This window comes from Oncorhynchus kisutch, linkage group LG17 (assembly GCF_002021735.2).
Source record: "Oncorhynchus kisutch isolate 150728-3 linkage group LG17, Okis_V2, whole genome shotgun sequence".
In the NCBI taxonomy this organism is placed as follows: domain Eukaryota; kingdom Metazoa; phylum Chordata; class Actinopteri; order Salmoniformes; family Salmonidae; genus Oncorhynchus; species Oncorhynchus kisutch.
Genome location: NC_034190.2, coordinates 35777576 through 35801274, shown reverse-complemented (window position 1 = coordinate 35801274; position 23699 = coordinate 35777576). Strand labels below are relative to the sequence as shown.

General features: G+C 40.7%; 1 protein-coding gene across 9 annotated transcripts in view; it reads right to left on the bottom strand.

The window, feature by feature from the left end:
* The window catches only part of LOC109907577 (C-type lectin domain family 4 member A), a 30908-nt gene that overhangs the window by 5082 nt on the left and 2127 nt on the right, over nucleotides 1-23699 (bottom strand). For 2 of the 9 annotated variants that reach the window (XM_020505625.2, XM_020505624.2), the window contains exons 4-7: nucleotides 23566-23619; nucleotides 22999-23150; nucleotides 21995-22125; nucleotides 21128-21798 (exon numbers count right to left, since the gene is read on the bottom strand). The exons of 1 other annotated variant lie outside the window; for it this stretch is intronic. In XM_020505625.2, coding sequence (XP_020361214.1) covers nucleotides 21609-21798; nucleotides 21995-22125; nucleotides 22999-23150; nucleotides 23566-23619 — 527 coding nt within the window. In that variant the 3' untranslated portion in view covers nucleotides 21128-21608. Of the gene's footprint in view, nucleotides 1-227; nucleotides 315-5482; nucleotides 5669-21127; nucleotides 21799-21994; nucleotides 22126-22998; nucleotides 23620-23699 lie in introns of those variants that run through there. 6 more of the 9 variants (XR_004203603.1, XM_020505621.2, XM_031793732.1 and 3 more) reach the window with 6 other exon arrangements.

Here is a 23699-nt window from a genome sequence, read left to right as displayed (position 1 = left end):
GTTGTTCTTAATGTTTTGTACACTCAGTGTATGACTCGTAGGAACAAGGAACATGGTTTTTGACAAAAAGCTCAAATAGAATCTGTTCTGCATCTTGTAAACATTTTTTCCACCCATATGTAGGAAACTTCCTCATTGTTTTGCCGAGCTTGCACTGACTTCATCTGACTCACACAATCCCACGCATATTCACCCACGCACACACCTATCCACACACACACACATACCATTAGTGTCGGTAGATGTCTGGTTGCGTCCGGCTTTGGGAATTGAGATTTCATTGTACGTGGCATCATTCCCTGTGGATGCTGTTGCTGAAATGTAACCATGAAAGTGTGAGCACAAGACAACTCCTCTCATCACATTGGCTGTTCCTGAACCAGCATTTTTAACACTCAGTTTATTTTTATTTTATTTTAGCACTTTGGTCCTGTTTTCACAAGAATGCGGTAAAATTTTGTACAAACTCAAAACAGATCATGACAAAGGCTGTTGTTTCAAAAATGTAAGCACATTTTCAATTGACTAAGTACAACACACAAAATCACACAGTAACCTTTTCACCAAACCTGATCACTGTTTCATCTAGAAATACCTTTCATATAAAGTCATTGCCTTTCACAATGCAATGCTCACAATACTTTTCGTATGATTCTCTTCATTTGTTCAAATACATTCGACCATCATTTAATCCAACTGAGCTTAATGGTTAACCCCTTAACCGTTTGGTAAACCTATTCATTTTAAACTGGTTTGTCCACTATTTATGTATTTTGAGAAGTACAAAATAAAGTGTGTTTGTAAAGTATAAACATCTAAATGACATGTATGATGCATGATAACCATACATAATGACTACTAGTTGTTGCTAATCGATTTCAACATGGAGCAGGAAAGACCGCAAGGTAAAGGTGGAAATCAAAGAGCTCGTGGACAAGGGGCCTGTTAAGAGAGGTGGGCCTGGGCCCCATTAAAGAGGTCAAAGAGTTGGGCATCAGAGAGAGGGAGGGAGGGAACTGTTGTGTCTAATGAAATCAGGGCCATCGTTGTTGAACATATGATAAACAGAGGCCTTACCATGGCAGAGGCTGACAGATTAGTTCACCCCAATCTGAAAAGATCAACTGTCAATTTGATCCTGAGAAAATTTTACCAAGAAAACCGGTAAGTCTGGAGGACATGTACTATGCTTATCTACAGTAAATTACGTATTGTAATGCATGTAAATTTACAAAACATGTTACAAGAGTCTTACAGTATGATCTATTGACAGTAGACTCTGTTCTACCCTCAGAATGGACAGAAGAACCCATGGTGGTGGCCGTGTGCTGACCAGAAGGAGTGGACAGTGGTGGAAATGGTGAGGGCCAGAAATGACATACGGCTGTCCAAAATAAAACAGGCCATTGAGGAGAATGATGACACCATTGCCAATGTGACATCCATCAGCCTACCAACAATGGCCCACCTTTTGAAGAGGCACCAGGTATCTATGAAACACATTTACCTGATGCCTTTGAGAAACAACGACCGGGTGAAACAACTGCAGGCCAAGTATGTTCAGATATAGCACTATATGCTGTTACTATTTGATGCACATGATACATCACACTATCATGTTGTAACTATATTGTAAAAATAACCAAAATATATTTTAGAGGGTGATGGTGCTTGATGCTGCTGTGAACCATCACAAATATATATATAAAACTCAGATCCATGGGTGGGAACTCATCGTCCAATGGGCAACCGTCCAAGGGCCTGGACAATGTGGGGGAAACATCTCAATGTACGCAGCTATTTCTGAGGATGGTGTGGCAGGATGTAGGGCATTACTTGGATCCTACAACGCTGCACATCTCATTGTGTTTCTCAATTAAATTGAGCAGGCCTGTCAATGTGAAGGGGTAACCTATGCCACTGAGTGTGACAATGTCAGGTTCCACCCTGCAGAGGTGGTTCAGGCATGGTTTTGGGCCCATCCCCAATTCGTGGCCCTATACTCTTCTTTCCTCAACCCTATTGAGGAATCTTTTTCAGCATGGAGGTGGAAGCTGTACGATCGCCATCCCTATGAGTGTGCCACCCTACTACTGGCCATGAATGAGGCATTCGATGACATCAATGCAGACCAATGTCAAGCTTGGATTAGCCATGTCAAAATGTTTTTCCTGTGGTGCATGAGTAATGAGGACATTCACTGTGATGTGGATGAGAATTTATGGCCAAATGCTCAAGACAGGCTTCATGCAAACTAATGCATGCTAAACGTTCTGTTTTATTTTCATTCATTTAATTAGTTTCATTTACTTTCTTACATTTGCAATTATGAATGATTGTAGAGGATGTCTTCATTGATCACACCTTTGATTACACATTGGATAGATATTATGGAAATTATAGAATTTCTGTCAATTTTGTTGGGTAATGTAAGTGTATTGCCTAATGTGAAAACTGTAATCTACTGTAATTTACAGTCCTGTAGAATTTTACTTTCAGTACTTCTAAGGGCGATTTGAAACACGTATCTTGCTTTGTTTTCTATTGGATTAACTGGTAGTTAAAATGACTCAATAGAAATTAAACCAATGTTCTCATTACATTTCACAATAAACATATGTTTTGAATCAATTGTTGTGTGGTGAGAGATGTTTACAATCCAAATGAATGCACAATGAAAGGTTTTGAGTTAAAGACTGGTTTGGTTACAAGTGTGACCAGTTTAGAGTGTTGGAATTGGCTAAACTTTGCACATTGAGATATTAAATAAATGATATAGACGAAGCCTTGAATAGAAAGAGTCTGTAGGGAGCCAGAAGGCTTTGGAATGTGTTTGAAGGAGGAGAAGAGAATGATGTGTTGATATAGGGAAGATAGATGAATAGCTGGGGATTAGGTGAAGGAGGGGTTGAGGTCAGTTCCCCTTAAGGGAGTAATCAGGGTTAGTATCTGGTCAGATTGGAGAGAGGGAGTGTCTTAAGTAGGATGTATATAACTGTGATATGAGAAGTTTCGCTGTCTGATTACAGCTGTACAGAACCTTTGGGAAGAATTAAACTTGGTTAAAGCTTCTCTAGTGTCCGTGGGTTATTTACTCTGAAAAATAAGAACCTAAACAAGAGTTTTGTGGTAAGAGTTGTGAAAATGTACCAGATACTTGTGAAAATTTGACCAAAGTGACAAAGTAAAACTGTAATGTAAAATAATCAGCACAGATCACTGATAAGGCATGAAGTATTGAATGCAAATCAGCTAACAAATATGTTTCCTGCAAACCCTTTGAATTGTAGTCTCTAAAATCTCTGTGATGCAAGTCATTTTTGTCCTAGCGAACATGTTTTGAAATAGGGTATCAATATGTGTTGTCAAATAAAGTCAGTGAAGTATAAATACAATTTTAAAGGGGCCATCTGGGTATTGTTTTGGTAAACTGCTGGGGGATGGGGCTGGAGGAATGTAACCATTCTCAAGTTCATAGCTATGAGGAGCGAGGACGGACCATCCATGACCATGAGATACAAACGATAGTTTTAACCATGATTTAAAGCCATACTGTGTTTGTTTACAATTACATTGTATACAAACACCGTAAAACAAGCTTACATTTGTTCTGATGGGGTAATACAGTTGAACTAAGCTGATGAGGCGTTTATAAGTAATATTCTTCAAGAATCAACGGCTACAGTGCCTTGCGAAAGTATTCGGCCCCCTTGAACTTTGCGACCTTTTGCCACATTTCAGGCTTCAAACATAAAGATATAAAACTTTATTTTTTTGTGAAGAATCAACAACAAGTGGGACACAATCATGAAGTGGAACGACATTTATTGGATATTTCAAACTTTTTTAACAAATCAAAAACTGAAAAATTGGGCGTGCAAAATTATTCAGCCCCCTTAAGTTAATACTTTGTAGCGCCACCTTTTGCTGCGATTACAGCTGTAAGTCACTTGGGGTATGTCTCTATCAGTTTTGTACATCGAGAGACTGACATTTTTTCCCATTCCTCCTTGCAAAGCAGCTCGAGCTCAGTGAGGTTGGATGGAGAGCATTTGTGAACAGCAGTTTTCAGTTCTTTCCACAGATTCTCGATTGGATTCAGGTCTGGACTTTGACTTGGCCATTCTAACACCTGGATATGTTTATTTTTGAACCATTCCATTGTAGATTTTGCTTTATGTTTTGGATCATTGTCTTGTTGGAAGACAAATCTCCGTCCCAGTCTCAGGTCTTTTGCAGACTCCATCAGGTTTTCTTCCAGAATGGTCCTGTATTTGGCTCCATCCATCTTCCCATCAATTTTAACCATCTTCTCTGTCCCTGCTGAAGAAAAGCAGGCCCAAACCATGATGCTGCCACCACCATGTTTGACAGTGGGGATGGTGTGTTCAGGGTGATGAGCTGTGTTGCTTTTACGCCAAACATAACATTTTGCATTGTTGCCAAAAAGTTCAATTTTGTTTTCATCTGACCAGAGCACCTTCTTCCACATGTTTGGTGTGTCTCCCAGGTGGCTTGTGGCAAACTTTAAATGACACTTTTTATGGATATCTTTAAGAAATGGCTTTCTTCTTGCCACTCTTCCATAAAGGCCAGATTTGTGCAATGTACGACTGATTGTTGTCCTATGGACAGAGTCTCCCACCTCAGCTGTAGATCTCTGCAGTTCATCCAGAGTGATCATGGGCCTCTTGGCTGCATCTCTGATCAGTCTTCTCCTTGTATGAGCTGAAAGTTTAGAGGGATGGCCAGGTCTTGGTAGATTTGCAGTGGTCTGATACTCCTTCCATTTCAATATTATCGCTTGCACAGTGCTCCTTGGGATGTTTAAAGCTTGGGAAATCTTTTTGTATCCAAATCCGGCTTTAAACTTCTTCACAACAGTATCTCGGACCTGCCTGGTGTGTTCCTTGTTCTTCATGATGCTCTCTGCGCTTTTAACGGACCTCTGAGACTATCACAGTGCAGGTGCATTTATACGGAGACTTGATTACACACAGGTGGATTGTATTTATCATCATTAGTCATTTAGGTCAACATTGGATCATTCAGAGATCCTCACTGAACTTCTGGAGAGAGTTTGCTGCACTGAAAGTAAAGGGGCTGAATAATTTTGCACGCCCAATTTTTCAGTTTTTGATTTGTTAAAAAAGTTTTAAATATCCAATAAATGTTGTTCCACTTCATGATTGTGTCCCACTTGTTGTTGATTCTTCACCAAAAAAATACAGTTTTATATCTTTATGTTTGAAGCCTGAAATGTGGCAAAAGGTCGCAAAGTTCAAGGGGGCCGAATACTTTCGCAAGGCACTGTATATAGCATTCATTTCAAAAACGGATCCTAGATTGCCCCTTAAAGATTTTAGATATATATATATATTGGCAGATAGAGGAAGCTTTTTGTTGAACATTCTGCACATCCTGAGCATACAGCATGATTATAAAAATAGATTTTAGTGACAGATTTTAGTTTAGAACTTACCACCATCTTTTCCTTCAGTCTTTTGGTGCTTTTTGAACTTCACATCAGCGTAGACTATTCCTTCAGACATACTGATCTAAACACTCATACCAGACACTTATTACATCAACCCAAATAGACACTTATTTTATATGATGGGGACTGAGGGAGGGACTATGTGTTTAGAAAAAAAAACAGTTGCTCAGTGACAGGACTTCTCTTTTCTCTCTTTGCGGCATTAATTTAACTAACCAACTAAATTCAGTTATTACTACAAGTACTAATTAATAAGTGGTAGGCATATTGATGTTGTAAAGACCTTAACCCAACACGTAGCGACCTTGTATTCCACACTGGAACTCACCAAGCTGCTGAAAGGCGTTATTGTTGTAAACCTACCATAACAGCAGGTGGTACACACACACACACACACACACACCTGATAGAGCTTTCTTGTCTGACACTGAATTGGCTCTAGAACTTCTCATCTATTGTTATATCTCTGGTAGACAATCACACTCCTTTTAAAACGCCTTAGAATTCAAAATAGAACAAATCCTTGGTTCCCTATAGAACTTTCAGATCTCATTATGATGAGAAATTAGACCTTGGTCAATTTCAAAACAATACAGAAACTCTGGGAAAGGAAAGAAATAGGGCTATATTTTACTGTTAACGAATATACAATTTCTGAACTTCAGAAGTATTTTGAATACATTTCCTTGGTCCAAGAGTCATGAAATGTTCAGTGTACACTTTTACACCGCTTTCAATATATGCAATAGAAATTGGCAGAAATGGAGTTGAGGTTCTCACCAGACCGTGACAATATGATTATGAAATGCATTTAGAATCATAAACAACTTTTGTATTTTTGGTTCTTGATGATGTTGTTAAAGACCATTAAGGACTGAAAAAAAAGAGAAGAAAAAGAAATTAGGCCTTGGGATAAAGGCTTGAAAAACTGACACAGTAACTGATTGGCAGTGTTTCAGGTTATTGTGAAATACTGTAGATGTACTTCCTTAATGAAGAAAGCTAACTCAAGCTACTTTCTAAGTTCTACCTCATAGTTTGTATTATTCATTCCAACAACATTTTACTTGTGATGTGCTATATGCCTTGCTTAAGAAAACATCTACTGGGGCTCATTTGCTGGAGAAGTCATTGGCACATTTTTTATCTGACGATTATCTCGGGTGCTATCCCCACGGTTTGGAAGGCAGCCCATGTGGTCCCTCTCCACAAAGGTGGTGACCCCCCCTGACCTAAATAATTGTCGCCTGATCTTGAAATTGTCTTGCTTAGTAAAAATGGTAGAATCATAAATTAGCTGTCGTCTTAGATTCTTCCTAGCTACGAGATGTATTCTAATTGTACACCAGTCTGGTTTCAGGGCGGGTCATAGCACCATCTCTGATGCAACCTTGGTGTTAAATGATGTGGTAAAGGGTATGGATAGGAGGAAGCACTGTGCTGCCCTCTTTATTGAGTTATTGAAGTTGTTGTTGACCACACTTTATTGATTCAAAGATTGTCTGCAATCAGTATGGATCAGGTATCATGTAATTGGTTCGAAGATTACAAAAACAACTTTGCTGACATGGCCGAATGACATCTGTAATCACTGGCATTCTTTTCAATACATGTTTTTTTTCCAGATGGTGTTAAGTCAGGTTTCCTCGATATTACGAAAGGTGTCCCACAGGGTTTGATTTTAGGTCTTGTACTTAATCTGGTTAATTTAAACAATGTTGGTCTGTCTGCAAAGAAATGTAACATATACCAATATCCAGATGACACTGTTCTGTATGCTGTTGCCCCCACAGTTGACCAGGCTATTTTGGAGCTTCAATCTACCTTCATTGCTTTGCAGAAACCCATTGTTGAACTGAAATTAGTACTTAATGCAGGTAAAACCAAGTCTATGTTATTCTCCAAATCACGTAAAAATCTATCTGATGATTAATGCATATGTACATTTGATGATTACCTTGTTGATAGTGTCCCCGCTTATAAACATCTGGGTATCTGGATTGACGAATAGCTGTCTTTCAAAAAGCTTGTTGATGACATAAGAAATTCAGATTTAAAATGGGCTTCTTTAATAGGAATAGGTCATGGCTTTCATTAAATAGCAGTCAGTCAACATTCATACCAGTTATAAACTATGGCAATATTGTCTATATGAATGCAGCTTCCACTGTATTTATTTATTATGGCAGATAGGTTCAGTACACATCACTGCATTCTGTATCAGAATGCAAATAGTCTGGATAGCCATTGGATTAGATGTTCAGGAGTCTTATGGCTTGGTGGTAGAAGCTGTTTAGAAGCCTCTTGGACCTAGACTTGGTGCTCCGGTACCGCTTGCCGTGCGGTAGCAGAGAGAATCGTCTACGACTAGGGTGGCTGGAGTCTTTGACAATTTTTAGGGCCTTCCTCTGACACCGCCTGGTACAGAGGTTCTGGATGGCAGGAAGCTTGGCCCCTGTGATGTACTGGGCCATACGCACTACCCTCTGTAGTGCCTTGCGGTCGGAGGCCGAGCAGTTGACATACTAGGTGATGATGCAACCCGTCAGGATGCTCTTGATGGTGCAGCTGTAAAGCTTTTTGAGGATCTGGGGACCCATGCCAAATCTTTTCAATTTCCTGAGGGGGAATAGGTTTTGTTGTGCCCTCTTCACGACTGTCTTGGTGTGCTTAGACCATGTTAGTTTATTGGTGATGTGGACGCCAAGGAATCTCAACCTGCTTCACTACAGCCCTGTAGATGAGAATGGGGGTGTGCTCGGGCCACCTTTTCCTGTAGTCCACAATCATCTCCATTGTCTTGATCACGTTGAGGGAGAGGTTGTTGTCCTTGCACCACACGGTCAGGTCTCTGATCTCCTCCCTGTAGGCTGTCTCATCGTTGTCGGTTGTGTCATCGGCAAACTTAATAATGGTGTTGGAGTCGTGCCTGGCCATGCAGTCATGAGTGAACAGGGAGTACAGAAGGGGACTGAGCACGCACCACTGAGGGGCCCCCGTGTTGAAGATCAGCATGGCGGATGTGTTGTTTGTCCAGGTGTGAAAGGGCAGTGTGGAGTGCAATAGAGATTTAATCATCTGTGGATCTGTTGGGGCAGTATGCAAATCGGGGTGGGTCTAGGGTTTCTGGGATAATGGTGTTGATGTGAGCCATGATCAGCCTTTCAAAGCATTTCATGGCTACAGACGTGAGTGCTACGTGTCGGTAGTCATTTATGCAGGTTACCTCAGTGTTTTTGGGCACAGGGACTATGGTGGTCTGCTTGAAACATGTTGGTATTACAGAATCGGTCAGGGAGAGGTTGAAAATGTCAGTGAAGACACTTGCCAGTTGGTCAGCGCATGCTCAGAGTAAATGTCCTGGTAATCCGTCTGGCCCTGCGGCCTTGTGAATGTTGACCTGTTTAAAGGTCTTACTCACATCGGCTGTGGAGAGTGTGATCACACAGTCACCCAGAACAGCTGATGCTCTCATGCATGTTTCAGTGTTACTTGCCTCGAAGCGAGCACAGAAGTTATTTAGCTCATCTGGTAGGCTCGTGTCACTGGGCAGCTCTCAGCTGTGCCTCCCTTTTTAGTCTGTAATAGTTTGCAAGCCCTGCCACATACGACGTGCGTTGGAGCCAGTGTAGTAGGATTCGATCTTAGTCCTGTATTGATTCTTTGCCTGTTTGATGGTTCTTCGGGATAGCGGGATTTCTTATAAGCTTTCGGGTTAGAGTCCCGCTCCTTGAAAGTGGCAGATCTACCCTTTAGCTCAGTGCGAATGTTGCCTGAATTCCATGGCTTCTGGTTGGGGTATGTAGGTACAGTCACTGTGGTGACGACGCTGTCGATGCACTTATTGATGAAGCCAGTGACTGATATGGTGTAATCCTTAATGCCATCAGAAGAATCCCAGAACATATTCTAGTCTGTGCTAGCAAAACAGTCCTGTAGGTTAGCATCTGCTTTGTCTGACCACTTCTTATAGACCGAGTCACTGGTGCTTCCTGCTTAAATTGTTGCTTGCAAGCAGGAATCAGGAGAATAGAAATATGGTCAGATTTGCCAAATGGAGGGCAGGGGAGAGCTTTGCACGCGTCTCTGTGTGTGGAGTAAAGGTGGTCTAGAGTTTTTTTCCCTTCTGGTTGCACATTTAACATGCTGATAGAAATGAGGTAAAACTGATTTAGGTTTCCCTGCATTAAAGTCCCTGGCCACTAGGAGCGCCACCTCTGGATAAGCATTTTCCTGTTTGCTTATGGCGGTATACAGCTCAATGAGTGTGGTTTTAGTGCCAGCATCAGTCTGTGGTGGTATGTAGACAGCTACGAAAAATACAGATGAAAACTCTCTTGGTAGATAGTGTGGTCTACAGCTTATCATGAGATACTCTACCTCATGCGAGCAAAACCTTGAAACATCCTTAGATATTGTGCACCAGCTGTTGTTTACAAATATGCATAGGCCCCCGCTCCATGTCTTACCAGAGGCTGCTGTTCTATCCTGCGGATAGAGTGTATAACCCGCCAGCTTTATGTTATTAATGTCGTCGTTCAGCCACGACTCTGTGAAACATAAGATATTTCCATTTTTAATGTCCCGTTGGTGGGATATACATGCTTTCAGTTCGTCCCATTTATTTTCCAGTGATTGAACATTAGCTAACAGTACGGATGGCAAAGGAAGATTAGCCACTTGTCGCCTGATCCTCACAAGGCACCCCGATCTCTTTATGCGACATCTCTGTTTCTTTCTCCAGCGAATGACGGGGATGAGGGCCTGTACGGGTGTTTGGATTATATCCTTCCCGTCCGACTCATTCAAGGAAAAATCTTTGTCTTGTCTCATTCATGCATTTTTTTTGTGCTTTCGAATACTGCACATGTTTCTGCATATGCATACGTTTATGTTGTCATGTGAGAGTGTTGCCCTCAAGGTTTATTCCTACCTAGGGAGTTATTCCCTTGCCACTGTTGCCAAGGCAACAGGGATTTAAGTGTGGGTTGCTGGGTTTACTAATGCATTTAGTAAACTGGTATAGATCAAATTTGATTCATATGTAATCATGGATCATCCGATTGTACGAGTTCTACCTGTGGTGAGTGGTGAGTGACACGTACACAAATACTGCATACCTTTAATCTCCCCATTCTGCACTGTAAAGTCAAGGGAGCAAAGACCATGATTTTTTATACTGGGTTGATGAAAATCCTCTGGTTTATACTGTTTGCTGTGCATTAACGCAGCTCCTGTATCCCATCCTGTCAGGTTTCCTCATTAGACCCTGCACTATGTGCTATTTAAGATTAGTCTACATTTGGTCTGCTGAGAAATCCCCTCATATTCTTAACAGAACCAAAGATATCATCTTTATGTTCTAATCTTCTCCCCCTTCTCCTTCTCCCCCCTCCTCTTCTAACACCACCAGACACACCCACACACTAACTCAACTAGCTGCTTCGATCACTTCCTGTCAGGTCCCTATAGGATGCTAAAAACAAACATTGTTTGCGAAAACATTTTTTGCTTGTTTCAGCAAGGAGCAACAAAGTTTCATCACTTTGTTAAGAGTCTACGTTACCACAGAAACAGACTCAAACACACTCATGCCCAGCTTCCCCGTTTATGTCGGTTATTTTATTTTAGTGGCTGTCTTCATCCATAACTGTCGGTCACAGGGTTATACTGTAATTGTGCCAGCCCTTAGCTGTTATGTGAGTTCTTATTCTACGAGGTACGCTCTAACTGGTATTTCTACATCATGCTTGTCTCCTCACTCAGGTGGCTAAGTGTGACGCGTGCGAGCGCCAGGGCCAAAAGGTTAGGATTTATGTAATATGTTATAGCACATTGTGATGTGTCCTGTCACAGCCAATGTTTTGAAAAGAGAGGTAGACATAAAGTCATACAGACTTGGAGTTCCCCCTAAGACCTTCTACCGGTAAAAAAAGGAATTACTTGAGATTGTGTCACACATTATATTTAAATAAACCTCAAGTGCAACTTCCTGTTCTGTTCTGACTAGCTTACATCCCCTGTATACCACAGTGAAGACATGGTAAAGAAAAGAATGTATAACATTGTTCTTGAGTGGTAAAGAATCACACATGTAAGAACTACTCTCAACATTTAGCTTCCTACTCTCCCTCGTTCCCCTCTCGCCCTGACATTGGCGGCCTCCATCGCTCCATCCCCCTCCACTACTACCACTGCTACGAGCATGTCTGATCAGTCTCCCATGGAGACTAATCCAGCCATCATCATTGTAGTCTCACTAGCCAGCTCCCCCACGGGCCAGTTAAATACTAGTTACTGTATACGTCATTTAGTGTAACTGTACAGTATTAAACTGTAGATTGTTATACATTAGTGTTCAACCAGAATGCTTTAAACTGGTCAAACAGGATGACCACCTCCACAGAGCAAGGCTTTGTGAAGGGTAGCTATGGAAACCATAGTTCTAGTCATCAGTAATCCTGTATTTGAATGGGGTTGAGTTACCATGGCCAATAGCGTAATAGTGCCTGTTGACACTCAGGTCAATTGCAGCTGATTTAGATTGATTAGCAGGCAGTGTTTGTGGTGTTTTTATACTGACTCATGCTTCATGACAGACATGTCAAGTACAGTATGTTGGAAATGTACAGTTGAAGTCAGAAGTTTACATACACTTATGTTGGAGTCATTAATACTTGTTTTTCAACCACTCCACAAATGTATTTTTAACAAACTATAGTTTTGGCAAGTCAGTTAGGACATCTACTTTGTGCATGACACAAGTAATTTTTTCAACAATTGTTTACAGACAGATTTTTTCACGTATAATTCTCTGTGTCACAATTCCAGTGGGTCAGAAGTTTACATACACTAAGTTGACTGTGCCTTTAAACAGCTTGTAAAATTACAGAAAATTATGTCATGGCTTTAGAAGCTTCTGACAGGCTAATTGACATCATTTGAGTCAATTGGAGGTGTACCTGTGGATGTATTTCAAGGCCTACCTTCAAACTCAATGCCTCTTTTCTTGACTTGAATCATAAGCGGCAGCGTAGCCTAGTGGTTAGAGCATTGGGCTAGTTCAAACCCCCGAGCTGACAAGGTACAAATCTGTCGTTCTGCCCCTGAACAGGCAGTTAACCCAGTGTTCCCAGGCCGTCATTGAAAATAAGAATGTGTTCTTAACTGACTTGCCTAGTTAAATAAAGGTGAAAAAAAAAAAACTTATAAAAAATAAGAAATCAGCCAAGACTTCAGAAAAAATATGTAGACCTCTACAAGTCTGGTTCATCCTTGGGATCAATTTCCAAATGCCTGAAGGTACCACGTTCATCTGTACAAACAATAGTACGCAAGTACAAACATTATGGGACCACACTGCCTTCATAACGCCTTCATTCTGTCTCCTAGAGATGAACGTACTTTGGTGCGAAAAGTGCAAATCAATCCCAGAACAACAGCAAAGGACCTTGTGAAGATGCTGGAGGAAACAGGTACAAAACTATCTATATCCACAGTAAAACGAGTCCTATATCGACATAAACTGAAAGGCAGCTCAGCAAGGAAGAAGCCACTGCTCCAAAACTGCCATAAAAAAGCCAGACTACAGTTTGCAACTGCACATGGGGACAATGATCATACTTTTTGGAGAATGTCCTCTGGTCTGATGAAACAAAAATAAAACTGTTTGGCCATAGTGACCATCGTTGTGTTTGCAGGAAAAAGGGGGAGGCTTGCAAGCCGAAGAACACCATCCCAACCGTGAAGCACGGGGGTGGCAGCATCATGTTGTGGGGGTGTTTTACTGCAGGAGGGACTGGTGCACTTCACAAAATAGATGGCATCATGAGGGTGGAAAATTATGTGGATATATTGAAGCAACATCTCAAGATATCAGTCAGGAAGTTAAAGCTTGGTCGCAAATGGGTCTTCCAAATGGACAATGACCCCAAGCATACTTCCAAAGTTGTGGCAAAATTACTTAAGGACAACAAAGTCAAGGTATTGGAGTGGCCATCACAAAGCCCTGACCTCAATTCTATAAAACATTTGTGGGCATAACTGAAAAGCGTGTGCAAGCAAGGAGACCTACAAACCCAACTCAGTTACACCATCTCTGTCAGGACGAATGGGCCAAAATTCACTCAACTTATTGTGGGAAGCTTGTGGAAGGCTACCCAAAACCTTTGACCCAAGTTAATTTAAAGACAATGTTACCAAATACGAATTTGAGTGTATGTAAACTTCTGACCCACTGGGAATGTGATGAAAGAAATAAAAGTTGAAGTAAATCATTCTCTCTACTATTATTCTGTCATTTCACATTCTTAAAATAAAGTGGTGATCCTAGCTGACCTAAGACAGGGAGTTTTTACTCTGATTAAATGTCAGGAATTGTGAAAAACTGAGTTTAAATGTACTTGGCAAAGGTGTATGTAAACTTCCGACTTCAACTGTAAGTTGTGTATACAGTTGAAGTCGTCTCATTGGCTGATAATCATGACGTACATTCCATGCGACAGTCTATCTGTTCATACTAAAATGTTTACGTTTATAATTAAATGTTTTTAGGCATGACGTAGCTCGTTGATTAAGAAGACATAAAAGTTGATTAAAAATGACCAGCCAAGGATATCCAAAATGTTTATGAAATGATTTAAAATAAAGAATACTGCCGTTGTCAGGTTATGAGTAAAGAAGGCAATTTATCCTCGGAGTAAGGGGAGTACCATATGGCCGTTCTGTACTCGGGGATGTGGTCACGTTAAGCCCTGCCTTGCCGTGTGTATCTTGTGGATCCATCTTCTGTTTTCTCCTATCACAGCCATTAAACTCTGTAAACTGTTTTAAAGTCACAATTGGGCGCATAGTGAAATCCCTAAGCAGTTTCATTCCTCTCCAGCAACTGAGTTAGGAAGGGCGCCTGTGTCTTTGTAGTGACTGGGTGTATTGATTCACCATCCAAAGTGTAATTATAACTTAACCATGCTCAATGGGATATTCATTGTCTGCTTCTTTTAAAACATTTTTTTTTTACCCATCTACCAATAGGTGCCCTTCTTTCCAAGGCATTGGAAAACCACCCTGGTCTTTGTGGTTGAATCTGTGTTTGAAATTCACTGCTCGACTGATCGACCTTACAAATAATTTATTTGTGGAGATGAGGTATTCATTCAAAAATCTGGTTAAACACCGTTATTGCACAGAGAGTGAGTCCATGCAACTTATTGTGTGGCTTGTTCAGCGAATTGTTACTCCTGAACTTATTTAGACTTGCCTAACGGGTTTAATACTTGACTCAAGAAATTTCAGATTTTCATTTTTAATACGTTTTTTTAAATGTAAAAAAACATAATTCCACTTTGACGTTATGGGGTATTGTGTGTAGGCCAGTGACAAAAAAATATTTCAATTTAATCCATTTTAAATTCAGGTTGTAACACAACAACATGTGGAAAAGGTGAGTGGATGTGAATACTTTCTGCATGCACTGAAAATCCTGTGTAACATCTAGCGACAACCTTGTACTTATGTAGATGTTACGTACTCTATGGTGTACTAGTGTGTTTATTTTCTCACTTGGGGCGTCGCTTTGAGAAGCTGACGATTATATTGTCAGAATGGGTAACGTACTTTGTAGGTACACAATAATTATACGTAAGTACACCTCAAGATACATTTCATTTGAACCCCCTAGCCTGGAGTCTATTGATGCACCTGTGTGTCAACCTAAGTAACATAATATAAAACTCCACATCAGAATCCGTCAGTTTAAGCTAGAGATATCTTTTTTGTTGCATGGACTGCGTCTCAATCCACCACATCTGCCTACGGCCTTCCGCATCTGCGGTGGAAGGTGGTCGAGCTACAGCAGCGTTTATCAGACCATGAGACATCCAAAAAATCTGTCGTCACACGAACACGGCTGTAGTGCCGGGACTCATCTGAAGTCGATACCATGGGCTACAAATTAATGTAACCCCACTGTGGAAAGGGGAGATTCTCACAAACACAATGTTAGTCTCCGGTATAAATCATTTATGGAAGTATGGAGGTAGTTTTGTGCAAACACAAAAAAAGGGTTTAAATAAGTGTAAAGAACTAACACAAATATTTCCTGAGCTTTCTTATACACTACATGACCAAAATTATGTGGACATCTATATTATTTTTATAAAAAATTGTGTAGAATGTCATTGTATGTGGTAGCGTTAAGATTTCCCTTCACTGGAACTAAGAGGCCTAGCCCGAACCATGAAAATAGCCCCAGACCTTTATTCATCCTCCACAAAACTTTACAGTTGGCACTATTCTAACCTTAAAACAATTATACATGTCAGCTTATAACCCATCAAAACTATGAAATAACACATATGGAATCAAGTAGTAACCAAAAACAAAAAGAGTATATATTTGAGATTTTTCAAAGTAACCAACCCTTTGCCTTGTGTTAGGAGTGTGTATTGGAGGCGAAGTCAGGTGCAGGAGAGCAGAGTGTCGTGAACAGGCACGAAAATAACATAAAATGTGCCCAAAACACAGAACATAGACAAAAAGTAATGAGCGTAACAATATCCACAATATCAAAATACATGTAACACAAACAATCCTACACAAATACATGATGGGGAACAGAGGAATAAATACATATGAATTGTTTGGGGAATGAAAACCAGGTGTGCAGAGAACAAGACAAAACAAATGGATACATGAAAAATGGAGCGGCGATGGCTAGAAAGCCGGTGATGTCGACCGTCGAATGCCGCCTGAACAAGGAGAGGAGCCGACTTCGGCGGAAGTCGTGACACCTTGATGACAGCTTTGCACACTCTTGACATTCTCTCAACCAGCTTCATGATGTAGTCACCTGGAATGCATTTAATTTGACAGGTGTGCCGCGTTAAAAGTTCATTTATGTAATTTCTTTCCTTCTTAATGTGTTTGAGCCAATCAGTTGAGTTGTGACAAGGTAGGGGTGGTATACAGAAGATAACCTTATTTGGTAAAAGACCAAGTCCATATTATGTCAAGAACAGCTCAAATAAACAAAGAGAAATTACAGTCTATTATTACTTTAAAACATGAAGGTCAGTCAATACGGAAAATTTCAAGAACTTTGAAAGTTTCTTCAAGTGCAGTCACAAAAACCATCAAGGGCTATGATGAACCAACTCTCATGAGAACTGCAACAGGAAAGGAAGACCCAGAGTTACCTCTGCTGCAGAGGATAAGTTCATTAGAGTCACCAGCCTCAGAAATTGCAGCCCAATTAAAAGCTTCACAGAGTTGAAGTAACAGACACATCTCAACATCAACCGTTCAGAGGAGACTCCGCGAATCAGACCTTCATGGTCAAATTGCTGCAAAGAAACCCCTACTAAAGGACACCAATTAGACTAAGAGACTTTCTTGTGCCAAGAAACACGAGTAATGGACATTAAGACCGGTGGAAATCTGTCCTTTGGTCAGATGAGACCAAATTTGAGATTTTTGGTTCCAACCAGCGTGTCTTTGGTGGTGAAACTGTCAGTGATTTATTTAGAAATCAAGGCACACTTAACCAGCATGGCTACCACAGCATTCTGCAGCGATATGCCATCCCATCTGGTTTGCGCTTAGTGGGACAATCATTTGTTTTTCAACAGGACAATGACCCAACATACCTCCAGGCTGTGTAAGGGCTATTTGACCAAGAAGGAGAGTGATGGAGTGCTACATCAGATGACCTTCACAATCACCCGACCTCAACCCAATTGAGATTGTTTGGGATGTGAAAGAAAAGCAGCAAACAAGTGCTAAGCATATGTGGGAACTCCTTCAAGACTGTTGGAAAAGCATACCAGGTGAAGCTGGTTGAGATAATGCCAAGAGTGTGTAAAGGTGTCATCAAGGCAAAGGGTGGCTACTTTGAAAAATCTCAAATCTATTTTGATTTGTTTAACACCTTTTTAGTGACTATATGATTCCAAATGTTCACTATAATTCTGCAAATCAAATCAAACTTTATTTGTCACATGTGCCAAAAACAACAAGTGTAGACCTTACCGAGGAATGCTTACTTACAAGCCTTTAACCAACAGTACAGTTCAAGAAGAGTTAAGAAAATATTTACCAAATAAACTAAGCTGTTAAGGAGCCTTAAGGTCCTAGACGTGCGGTAACAGAGTACACAGTCTATGACTTGGGTGACTGGAGTCTCTGACAATTTTATGGGCTTTCCTCTGATTCAATCTTAATCCTGTATTGACGCTTTGCTTGTTTGATGGTTCGTCTGAGGGCATAGCGGGATTTCTTTAAGCGTACAGATTAATGTCCCGCTCCTTGAAAGCGGCAGCTGTAGCCTTTAGCTCAATGCGGATGTTGCCTGAAATCCATTGCTTCTGGATGGGATATGTGCATACGGTCACTGTGGGGACGACGTTGTTGATGCACTTATTGATGAAGCCGATGACTGAGGTGGTATACTCCTCAATGCCATTGGATGAATTCCAGAACATATTCCAGTCTGTGCTAGCAAAACAGTCCTGTAGCGTAGCATCCACGTCATCTGACCACTTCTGTATTGAGCGAGTCACTGGTACTTCCTGCTTTAGTTTTTCCTTGTAAGCAGGGATCAGGAGGATATAATTATGGTCAGATTTTTCAAATGGAGAGCGGGCGAGAGCTTTGTATGCATCTGTGTGTGGAGTAAAGGTGGTCTAGAGTTTGTTTCCCCTCTGGTTGCACATGTGACATGCTGGTAAAAATTTGGTAAAACTGATTTATGTTTGCCTGCATTAAAGTCCCCGGCCACTAGGAGCACCGCTTCAGGATAAGCATTTTCCTGTTTGCTTATGGCCTTATAGAGTTGGTTGAGTGCGGTCTTAGTGCCAGCATCGGTCTGTGGTGGTAAATAGACGGCTACAAATAATATAAACTCAGCAAAAAAATAAACGTCCTCTCACTGTCAACTGCGTTTATTTTCAGCAAACTTAACATGTGAATATTTGTATGAAAATAATAAGATTCAACAACTGAAACATAAACTGAACAAGTTCCACAGAAATATGACAAACAGAAATGGAACAATGTGTCCCTGAACAAAGGGGGGTGGGGGGGGGGGGGGGGGGGGGGGGGGGGGTCAAAATTAAAAGTAACAGTCAGTGTCTGGTGTGGCCACCAGCTGCATTAAGTACTGCACTGCATATCCTCCTCATGGACTGCACAAGATTTGCCAGTTCTTGCTGTGAGATGTTACCCCACTCTTCCACCAAGGCACCCGCAAGTTCCCGGACATTTCTGGGGGGAATGGCTCACCCTCATCCTCCGATCCAACAGGTCCCAGATGTGCTCAATGGGATTGAGATCTGGGCTCTTCGCTGGCAATAGCAGAACACTGACATTCCTGTCTTGCAGGAAATCACGCACAGACCGAGCAGTATGGCTAGTGGCATTGTCATGCTGGAGGGTCATGTCAGGATGAGCCTGCAGGAAGGGTACCACAAGCTCAGTCCGATGATGCTGTGACACACCGCCCCAGACCATGACGGACCCTCCACTTCCAAATCGATCCCGCTCCAGAGTACAGGCCTCGGTGTAACGCTCATTCCTTCGACGATAAACGCGAATCCGACCATCACCCCTGGTGAGACAAGACCGCGACTCATCAGTGAAGAGCACTTTTTGCCAGTCCTGTCTTGTCCAGCGTTGGTGGATTTGTGCCCATAGGCGACGTTGTTGCCTGTGATGTCTGGTGAGGACCTGCCTTTCCACAGGCCTACAAGCCCACAGTCCAGCCTCTCTCAGCCTATTGCGGACAGTCTGAGCACTGATGGAGGGATTGTGCATTCCTGGTGTAACTCGGGCACCTGTGCATGTGTTGTTGCACGTGGTCTGCCACTGCGAGGAAAATCAGCTGTCCTTCCTGTCTCCCTGTAGTGCTGTCTTAGGCGTCTCACAGTATGGACATTGCAATTTATTGCCCTGGCCACATCTGCAGTCCTCATGCCTCCTTGCAGCATGCCTAAGGCACATTCAGGCAGATGAGCAGGGACCCTGGGCAATTTTCTTTTGGTGTTTTTCAGAGTCAGTAGAAGGGCCTCTTTAGTGTCCTAACTTTTCATAACTGTGACCATAATTGCCTACCGTCTGTAAGCTGTTAGTGTCTTAACTATCGTTCCACAGGTGCATGTTCATTAATTGTTTATGGTTCATTGAACACGCATGGGAAACAGTGTTTAAAACCTTTACAATGAAGATCGATTTTTACCAATTATCGTTGAAAGACAGGGCCCTGAGTTTAGATGAGAACTCTCTTGGTAGATGGTGTTGTCTACAGTTTATCATAAGGTACTCTGCCTCAGGCGAGCAATACCTCAAGACTTATTTAATATTAGACATCGGGCACCAGATGTTCTTGACAAATAGACACACACACCCACCTCTCGTCTTACCTGACGTAGCTTCTCTGTTCTGCGGATGCATGGTCCTGCTCCCGGGAAAGCAGTGAATCCTTCTCGTCGGACTCGTTAAAGGAAAAAAGCTTCTTCCAGTTCAAGGTGAGTAAACGCTGTTCTGATGTCAAGAAGTTATTTTCGGTCATAAGAGACGGTAGCAGCAACATTATGTACAAAATACGTTTTTTTTTAAAGTTACAAACGACGCAAAAAAAACCTATCAAAATAGCACAGTTGGTTAGGAGTCCGTAAAACGTCAGCCATCCTCTTCGGTCGACCTTTTTCAGAAATGTAGAATGTCGAAAATAGTACAAATAAAGACGTTACACTTTTTGGGGAGCAAACACTACCAACAACATTGAGTGGAGATGTTGAAGCGTGCCATTCACGGGTAGGTAATTAGAGCTTGTTGAGCTTCCAACCGTAGTAATCTCGGACACCCAGCTCATCTGTCCAAGAGACTACAACCTTTTGACAGTTTATACTAAATTGGATGTAGCTGAGAAGAAACTAAACACTAAATTGGTGAGTTTAGTAACAAACATGGTAACAAGTATTTGTTGTAAATCCTCTGTAATTACAGACTGCAATTACCATCAATTACATGTTGTTACTACAGTGCAACTGTGATTTATTACAAATGAACTACAACATTTGTTAGTGTAATTACACATTTATTATACTGTAATTACGGACCCCTTAAAATGAAGTCTTAGCAATATAAATTATAATGAACTTCACAGGGTGGGGAAAGTTCAAGGTGATACGCTTGATGCTCCTACAGAAAAAATATTGAGGGTCTTATTTTGGTGGAATGATGATCAATGCTTGGCTGTCATTTGACAAATAAAATATATCTCACTCTTTTGTCCATAATAATTGGCTATATAGTGCACACGCCAATACTAGAGTGGGCACATTCGCTAAAACACATTTAGTTTCTTCACAAAACCATCAGTAGAGGTGAAAATACTACGGAACGGGATGGGAATGGGAATTTAACCAAAACAGTTATTTTATGTTCACTAGGTTATCACCCACACTCAGCGTTTTACCCTCAACATGTTAATTTGATGGAAACATCTCTGGTGGGAAAATGCGCATACCATTTTTATGCCAATTTTTTTTATATTCGCATGAACATCTGTCACCAATTGGACGGAAACCTAACTACTATCATCAATGGACTAATGAAATAAATACCAAAAGATTGTTTTGGGGTGGAGTTGTTCTTTAATAAAGAAAATGCTGAACTGAAAATATCTGACATGTTTTTTGTTAGGCTCAGTTGTAGATTTGGCTTGTTTTACATATAGCACAAAACGCATAAAGCATAAACATATTGTTGATAACAAGCAGTCTGTAAACATCAGCAGTAAGCTACTGTAATACATTTACCAATACAGTTTATCCTCACTTCTTATTATAAATGTCAGCAAAAAGAAACATAAAGATACTTTTATGTTCATAGCAAAATTCAATATTTTTTTTTTAGTTTCACACAGATACTGTATCACAGCGGCGCAACTTTGGTTTTAGAAGTGGGAGGGACATAAGGTATTTTTTTATTTTATTTTATCCGGTCGGATAAACACTTCAAACAGACTACCCGACTGCTCGGACACGTCCACGGTCCTAAAGCCTGTTTTGTATCACATTCCAATGATAAAACTGGGGAGGACAAAAATGAAATTTCAGAATAACATTATCTCACATATTCTTCTATGAGAGCATTCACAGTTGACATCAAACCAACTCTTGCCATCATGAGTACCACCTTTTTCTCCCATTCTAGCACAGTCTTCACCGTCTGGATTTTTTCTTTCCTCGTCTCCTTGCCAGTTGTCAGGCTCTTTCTCGCCATTTTGGGAAGCAAACCAGAAGCTACAGAGGAATTAAATTATAATTAATTCAGCCATCCATGTCCTCATATTAACTGCATTGATTGGGAATCATCATTTCACCTGTATTTTTGTGTTTTGTCAATTATGAGAACACATCACAATACTCTAATGCTGTAGAAGCAATACTGAATGATCATGCTTTTGTAAATGTATTACTATTCAAAATAACTTCTGACCTGTTATTTGAATCTAGAGGTGTGTCGTCCATCCATAACCACTTTCCCTCTTCTTTTTGGTCTGTCAGGCCGATCCAGAACTTGTCTTCACCAACACTCATTATAGCACCAACTTTCTTTTCTAAGATTGTCTTCACCAGGAACAGTGATTGACAAATTATATAGAGTGCTACAATGGGTTAAATGGATAGTTCACCCAAATGTTGCCTTACACTGATAGATAGCAGTCTATGGACTAGTCGAGTACATCCAAGAACAGTAATCCACGCTTTTGTGGAACCTAAAGCTCAATGTCTAAAAAGTGTTTTAATTTTATTGGTTTTGGTTATGAAAAGCTAAAATTAGCGGTTGGTGACAACAGGGAAAGGGGGATAACTAGTCAGTTGTACAACTGAATGCATTCAACTGAAATGTGTCTTCCGCGTTTAACCCAACCCCTCTGAATCAGAGAGGTGCGGTTGGCTGCCATAATCGACATCCACGTCGTCGCCGCCCGGCTAACAGTGGGTTAACTGCCTTGCTCAGGGGCAGAATGACAGATGTTTACCTTGTCAGCTCAGGGATTCGATCCAGCAACCTTTCGGTTACTGGCCCAACGCTGTAACCACTAAAAGCGAGGTATACAAAACAAAAGCGTGCTTTGCAGTCTCTCCTTGTCCATAGACTAATTTCAGTTTTAGCCTTATAAGGCAAAAAATACAAAATTATGTAATTGGTTGAATTATCTTTTTAAATACAGTCAAACATGGTGTACTTTAATTTTTGTAGATTGCATGTTTAATTGCATGCGCTTTATAGATGTTTTTTTTTCATTAGACTGACATGGTACTGAGATCTCATAATAAAATGTAAAGCACTTTCAAATCTTATAAACCCATTGGCTCAATCTGTAATTTGTGGATACAAAATCTATTGCCCGACCACAGCCTTAATGAATGAAAGATAATATGGAAGGACAGACGCAATGTATAATTTAATTCCCATTCAATAGTCATGATAACTACCTGCTCATAAAGGCTGTCTATGATGACCAGCTGTCCTCCCATGGAGACACATTTATCCTGACTCTCAACCCAGGTCAGACTATCATTGGAAAAATAATAGCAGTGTTTCCTGTGACACATCCAATCCTGAGCACATATTGGACGCTCATCCTCTGTGGAGGGAGGGAACAGAAATAACCTGGTGATACATACGTCTTTGTCAATAGTCCCTTATCAAAATCAAGTATTTGTAACATACTATATGAATCATTATTTTTTATTTTTTTTATCTTACTGATTGTATAAGATCCATACTGACATGAAAACACATTGATTTACTATGCATACACTTAGCCTCAGCCTAAGTGGGATAAGAAAAAAGCAGAAATAGACTGAAACCGAGGCAATAAAATTAGGTTTGAAGTGACTTCCATTTTCTTTTATTTTTTACCATGGAATTTCTTATAGTAATTCCAATTCCTTAATGGAGTTCATTCTATGATATAAAACATAGGCCTATGTAACAAAGCACTTTTTGGAATGACTGAATCTTGTGCCACTATTTATTTGGACATTCTCGCATAGTACCTGTGATCTTACAGCAAGTTCTCTGCACAATCAATTCTTGATTATGTTTCAAAACTGTTGAGAAAAAAGAAAAAACCGAGTCACATTTTGTACTCAGACTTCCCCTTCTCTCTTCTGGTTAAAACAGATGTTAC